The sequence below is a fragment of the Marmota flaviventris genome, chromosome 8, assembly GCF_047511675.1.
Source record: "Marmota flaviventris isolate mMarFla1 chromosome 8, mMarFla1.hap1, whole genome shotgun sequence".
Classification (NCBI taxonomy): Eukaryota; Metazoa; Chordata; class Mammalia; order Rodentia; family Sciuridae; genus Marmota; species Marmota flaviventris.
The window spans coordinates 80,025,246-80,032,096 of record NC_092505.1 but is presented as its reverse complement, the minus strand read 5'-3'; the positions used below and the strand labels follow the sequence as shown (position 1 = coordinate 80,032,096).

Below are 6,851 nucleotides of genomic sequence, written 5' to 3'. Positions count from 1 at the left end.
CCAAACCAAAAACACCTGGAGGAGAAGAAATGTTTTCTCAAATAAAATCAGCATATTTTCTAGAGAAATCTGTTCTAATTGTCATAATAATGAAAATAAAGAACATTTAAATATTAAAAGAAAAATCAGACCATGATATCAACAACACAAAATTTATGAATTTGAAAATCAAAATCTGTTTTCAAAAACATATTTAATAGCAAACTGACTTTGATTTGTAGGAAAGCCTCTAAGACTCTCCTTTCATTTAGTTTTTGGCCCTCTTCCTCTGGTACTTCCTCTCTCCCTGTGCTTTGACTTGTGTTTCTATATTTTTGTTATACTCTGACTATTTCTTTTCCCCCTTTTTGTTTTTCCTTCATCCACTCAAATTTCACTTTTTACTTCTTCTGTTCTTTTTCTCTCTTGAGTCCTTCCTTACCTCTCCTGTCACTTGTTTACTCTTTTATTTGAAAATTTTTATTAGGATGTGTCCTACAGGAAAAAAGATCACAGTGGACAGTAGACAAATGCCCACTGTCCTCCATATTTCTCAAAACACTTTCTATCTTTCCCTTAACTGTAGTGCCATGTTTCCCAATTATTTCTTATTATTTTCTGACCTCAACAGTATCACAGATAGAATCTGGTCTCACCAAAGCCACTAACATTTTTGAAAATTTCAACACTTAGTGACCCCCACTGATTCCTGGTCCTTCTAGAACATTTAATTTGGCATTTGGTTCTGTACATCAGTCTGTCATTCTTCTCTCTTTAAGATAACAGCTTTCAATGTCCAGTTGCACTCTTCTCATTGTCCTTTTCTTGTCTCTCCTTGGCCTCACAGTGAAGCTAGCCTATAATTTTGATTGGCACCAGGAAATGATTTTATTGAATGGAAACTGATGCTAACATAGAAACGCTAGGGAGATTGGAGTAATCAGATAGAAAAATGGGCAGGAACAGAAAAGGCAATGCAGTCAACCAATAGCCAAAATTTTGTTCTGATGCACTAGTTCAGTGAGGGTTGTAACTGCTTCTGAACTTCAGATACCACGACTCACACTGTCACTGCCATCGTGGTGAATGAAGGATACTTTTCCTGGAGTCTTAATATTGCTACCTTGGCTACCTATGCTACTAAAATTATTTTTACTGTGTGAAACTTTGTCTGATTCTGTTCATATTTCAAGCCCAACCTGGCTCTGGTGGATTTACTTGGATGAATCTAGGCCAAGCTCCTTGATTGTACATGTGAGGTGAATGGAAAAGTGACTTTCTAGTTTCTTGCCTTCTATATTGTCACAGCCTGACACCAAGATTATATGACAGAAAAGGTATTGAATGTGGACCTTGTAGTAAATGCTTTCCATCCCCTTTTTATAATAATATAATATATAATAACATAAGTTCCTTAATTTCTTCTTTGTCTTTATTCCATTTTCTTTGTGTATACATGAATGCATAGGCCATTCATAACACTGCCTTCCAGTTACTCCAATGACATCCACATCATTATTATTATTAAGTGTTGATAGATTCAGTACTACTGAGGACATGTCACTTGCATGTTCAGAAGATGTACTTTTCACCACTTTGCTCATGCATCAAAGTTCTCAATCTCAATTTTTAATGATCATCTACACATGTCATCAAATGATTTCTCTTTCCTCTACTGACCTCCCATTCACAGGTGCCATGACACTGCATACTAGTAACTCTATATTATGAATTCTTTTTTTAATATTTATTTTTTAGTTGTAGTTGGACACAATACCTTTATTTATTTATTTTTATGTGGTGCTGAGGATTGAACCCAAGGTCTCACACGTGCTAGGCGAGCGCTCTACTGCTGAGCCACAACCCCAGCCTCTTATGAATTCTTTTTAATCTATCTCTTTGTGCTCATCACTCTCAGTATCATATCACACATGGTCTGATCACTTCAGATGCATTTAAATCACCTGGGGATTGTTTTAAAAAATGCAAATGATTTTAAACTACTTAATTAACTTTTTCTAATAATATCTCACAATCTGTTTTTGTACAAATGTCCCCAGACATTTCTGATAGATGATTGGGTCTGAAAAACTGATGCCAATTTGTCCTCCCAGAAACTCATCTTCTCAGCTGCCACATAATATTTAAAAAATTATTTAAAATATATTTTCTAATGCTACTTCCTATTTTAAAATTTCAGTGCCTAAAATGTTTTTGCTTTATCTCAGTTGAATAATATCTGTATTGTTGCATTTAATTCATTTTACAATTTAGGTCTTCCAAGTATCGTTTCCCTGGACCTTGCACCTGTGACCCATGCACAGCATTTTCTTATCACATTAACAGTGTCTCCCCAAATTTAACTTTTCTTTTTTTCTTTTTTTTTTTCTGTGGTGCTGGGGATTGAACCCAGGGCCTTGTGCATGGGAGGCAAGCACTCTACCAACTGAGGTATATCTCCAGCCCAACATTTCTTATAAGACCTCTTGTTTTTTAAATCTGTTAATTTGATTCCAATTTAAATAGAAATAATTGAATTTATTATCTCTTCAATCTATGACATAATTTACCTTATATTAATATTAAATAAAATTGAAAGGGCATTCTGATAAGTGCATGGGTTTTATTCTACTGCTCCAATTTTCACATTCTAAAATTTGTGAATGCTTTCTTATAATACTATATTTCATTTTAGGGGATATCCACTGAGAATATGGAAAAGGACAATGCAACTTCACTGACAGTATTTGTTCTCACAGGACTTATACACCAACCACAGTGGAAACTCCCTCTGTTCCTGCTGTTCTTGGTGATATTCCTCATCACCCTTGTGGGGAACCTTGGGTTGATTACTCTCATCTGGAAAGACCCTCAGCTTCATATTCCCATGTACTTATTTCTTGGGAGTTTAGCCTTTGTGGATGCATCTATATCATCCACAGTGATTCCAAAGATGCTGGTCAACTTCTTAGCTAAGAATAAATTCATCTCTCTGTTTGAATGCATGGTACAATTCTTTTCCTTTAATATCAGTGCAACCACAGAATGTTTTCTCCTGGCAGCAATGGCTTATGATCGCTATGCAGCCATATGCAAACCTTTACTCTATCCAGTAATAATGACCAACAGACTATGCATAAATCTGTTAGTCTTGTCATTTGTAGGTGGACTTATTCACGCATTCATTCATGAAGGATTTTTATTCAGATTAACCTTCTGTAATTCCAACATAATACATCACTTTTATTGTGATATTATATCATTGTTCAAGATTTCCTGCACTGATCCTTCAATTAATTATCTAATTGTTTTTATTTTCTCTGGTTCAATTCAGGTTTTCACTATTTTGACAATTCTGGTCTCTTACACACTTGTTCTCTTCACAATCTTAAAAAAGAAGTCAGCCAGAGGCATAAGAAAGGCTTTCTCTACCTGTGGAGCCCATCTCTTATCAGTGTCTTTGTACTATGGTCCTCTTCTCTTCATATATGTGCACCCTGCCTCTCCACAAGTAGAGGATCAAGATATGATGGTCTCTCTATTTTATACTATCATAATTCCTCTGTTAAATCCAATTATATACAGTCTGAGGAATAAGCAAGTCATAGATTCAGTGACAAAATTTTTAAAAAGGAATGTTTAGATCTCATATTACTCTTTTTATTGAACAGTGGCAAAACAGTTCAAGTTTAATGTGGTTGTATTTTGATCAGTGTTCAAAGATTTTTGCACTTATAATTGAGTTAGCCTTTTAATAAAGTATAAGTAACTAATAAACTCCATAAAACATTTGCTTATGTCTTTCAAAAGCAAGGATTTTTATCAAATGTTATAACTTACTAAAATAATTTCAGATAAGAACACTTTATAGGTTTGATTGTTTTGTTCACTGTGGCTTCAAATACATTAACTGTTAAAATAGTGTGATTCCTATGAGAAGAAGTTAATATGATGTCTTTGATCTGAATGCAATTGTGTAACTTGGAGACATATCACATGAGCTCTGTGAAGGAGGCAGGTTGGTATTTCAGTGAACAAATCCCTAGAATATGGGTGCTATCAAATGTTCTTTCAATCCACCCTTTTGGGAAATAGTGAATTTCATTCCTGTAGCAACTTAACTTACACACCATACAGAAAAATAAACAGAAATGGGAATACAACAACAAAATTATGACAGCAAAGGCATGGCTCAGTGTGTTTGGGTGAGTTGGGGGAAGAGGCCAGTTACCTCTCACAATCTATGATGCATTCTGAGGCCATTTCTAGTTGCGTTCTTGTGTAGTCTTACCATCTAAAAAGCTTCACTAATTCAGAAAACAAGATTACATTGGAATTGGATTAAGAAGAACATGAAGAGAAGAAATCAGCGGGCAATGGTTTAATTATCCTAGAATTAAAAACAATGAAGCTATTAAGATAAAGTAGTGTATGGGGTGAAGGTGGGAGTTCATAACCCACTTGAATCAAAGTGTGGAATATGATATGTCAAGAAATTTGTAATGTTTTGAACAACCCACAATAATAAAAAAAAAAAAGATAAAGTAGTAACACATAAAAATTGTTGAAATATATAATGGAAAAAGAGGAGCTTTAAGTATATATTTCCAAAGATCAAATAATAAAAACATGATATTATGTCAGATTTCCAAGTGGATTTCTGAGAAAGATGTGAAAACGAGCTAGCATTTGTATGTTTTATGCTTGAAAACTTCTTGATCATTGGCTCTACTCCATGGTTTGTGTGTAATGAGTAATCCATCTTCAGCCTCACTCCTGCCTTTCCCCTCAGCACCGAAATTTCATACACATTCCTATGGATATTACTGAATCCCTCATCTAAAAACTGCTTCCTAGCATGTCTGCAAAACTCTAGTTGTCTATCTCCTCCATCCTGTTGGCACTCTTTTCCTTATGAAACATTGTTGCTGGATGAGTCTTCATAAAGGAAACTCTGATTACATCATATCTCTTCATTAACTTCTAATTTATTGTCATTACTACTAGATTATATGCATATATTACTACCAGATTATATGCATATATGGCATATGTATCTGGATCTGCATATATACCTATGCATATGTTTCTGTACATGCTGTACTTTCTCACTCTGCATTTGCTTGTCTTGGCATGATTTGAGAATTTTCTAATAAAACCTGGTTTAACTTTTAAGTCTCTTCCTTACAATTCTCCAAGTGGAATTCATGTTGTTTCCAAAATGAGTTATTGTGATACTTTTGGATCTGCCTTACTCTCTCAGGTATGTGCTTTCAACCATAAAGACCTCTCTATAGAGAATGTCCTCCATTACCCACCCACCCCAATTGTCACATCTTAATTTACAGATAAAATGGTATACTTCCTCCAACATCTAATTAAAATGTGACTCCAGATAATTTCAAAAAGGATAGGAAAACTAACATATTTGAAGCATTTAATAGCTTATGTATTCTTCTTAGGTCACACTTTGCCATACATTATACTTAATTTATGGCCAGTAAAGTTTTACAGGTTACAGTTTAATTTCCTTTTTTGCTGTGTATAGTACTAGTTTACACATACAAACCTCAAATTTGTTTTGTGTGAAATCGACATAAATCTGGCAACAAAAACAACATAGAATTTAATAAAGTGTATCATCTTTTAAAATCATAACATGAGCCCAGAGAGATTATCTGATTTGAAAGGCTTTTGCATATAGACTGACCTTGAGTTTTTTCATGGCAGTCAAAAGCATCTTGTACATCAACAGATATTTTCTCACCAAAAGTAGATATTTAAATAGACTATGATAAAATATCATGAAGAAGATATTTAATCTTTTTTTAAACTTTATTTATTTTTATGTTGTGCTGATGATTGAATCCAGTGCCTTACACGTGCCTGGCAAGTACTCTACCACTGAATCACAACCCTAGACCCAAGATATTCAATCTTAAGGATTAAATGATACAAAACATGAAGTTTTCTTTCCTTCCTTCTTTCCTTCCTTTCTTCCTTCTTTCTTTCTATGTGGTACTAGGGATTGAACCCAGGAGTGCTTTAACCACGGAGGCATATCTCCAGCCCTTTTTACATTTTATTTTAGAGACAGACTCTAAGTTGCTTAGAGCCTCATTAAGTTGCTGAGGCTGGCTTTCAACTTATGATCCTCCTGCCTTAGCCTCTTGAGCTGCTGATATTATAGGTGTGTGCCACCATACCCCACATATAAAGTGATTTTAAACAAATATCATTATTTTATTATTCTGGAGGTCTAGGCTGTTAGGGTCTGTAAACAAGTAGGGATGGCGCCTGGCATTTTGCCAGAGGGAGTGGTTTGTGAAGTAACGCCAGCAAGCCATTAAGTGTGGAGATTCCTTATTGGTGGACTGCTGTATCTAGTTTATGTTAATTAAGATAAGCTGTGTGTAATGTATATATACCCCTCCTGTCCTACAATAAACGGCTCCCACTCCTGCTGTATCAGTCTCCACAAGTTGCTCGGCATCCCCCGGTTATTTTGCTGCAGCCGGACTGCGGCACTAGGCCACAGATTATAGCAGATCATCTGCCCTCTTTTTGTTCCCCTGATGGATGCCCCATGAAGTTCCAGAAACAGCATAAATATATTATGTTCTGTGTCTGTTATTTTCTTTTCTTTACAGAAATCCTGCAATTTTACTTATATCTACAGTTTGTTGATTTCCCTTGTTGCATAATATGCCTATTGAACTAATGGATTTTTTAAAATTAACTTTCTGGGTATGTGTTTTATTTTTAAGTGTTATGACCCAAAGAATAGATTGATAATATAAACAGCTGGCATCTATTTCTTTTGCCATAATAAAGTTTTTTTGGCATATTAATGATTTCTTCTCCATTAAGTA

General features: G+C 34.8%; 1 protein-coding gene across 1 annotated transcript; it reads left to right on the top strand.

The window, feature by feature from the left end:
• The first annotated feature begins 2,683 nt into the window (after window positions 1-2,683).
• LOC114099015 (olfactory receptor 5H19-like) lies at window positions 2,684-3,622 on the top strand. Its single transcript, XM_027943232.2, has one exon. It carries the CDS (start codon window positions 2,693-2,695, stop codon window positions 3,620-3,622), a length of 930 nt encoding a protein of 309 aa, XP_027799033.2. The 5' UTR covers window positions 2,684-2,692.
• The last annotated feature ends 3,229 nt before the right edge of the window (window positions 3,623-6,851 follow it).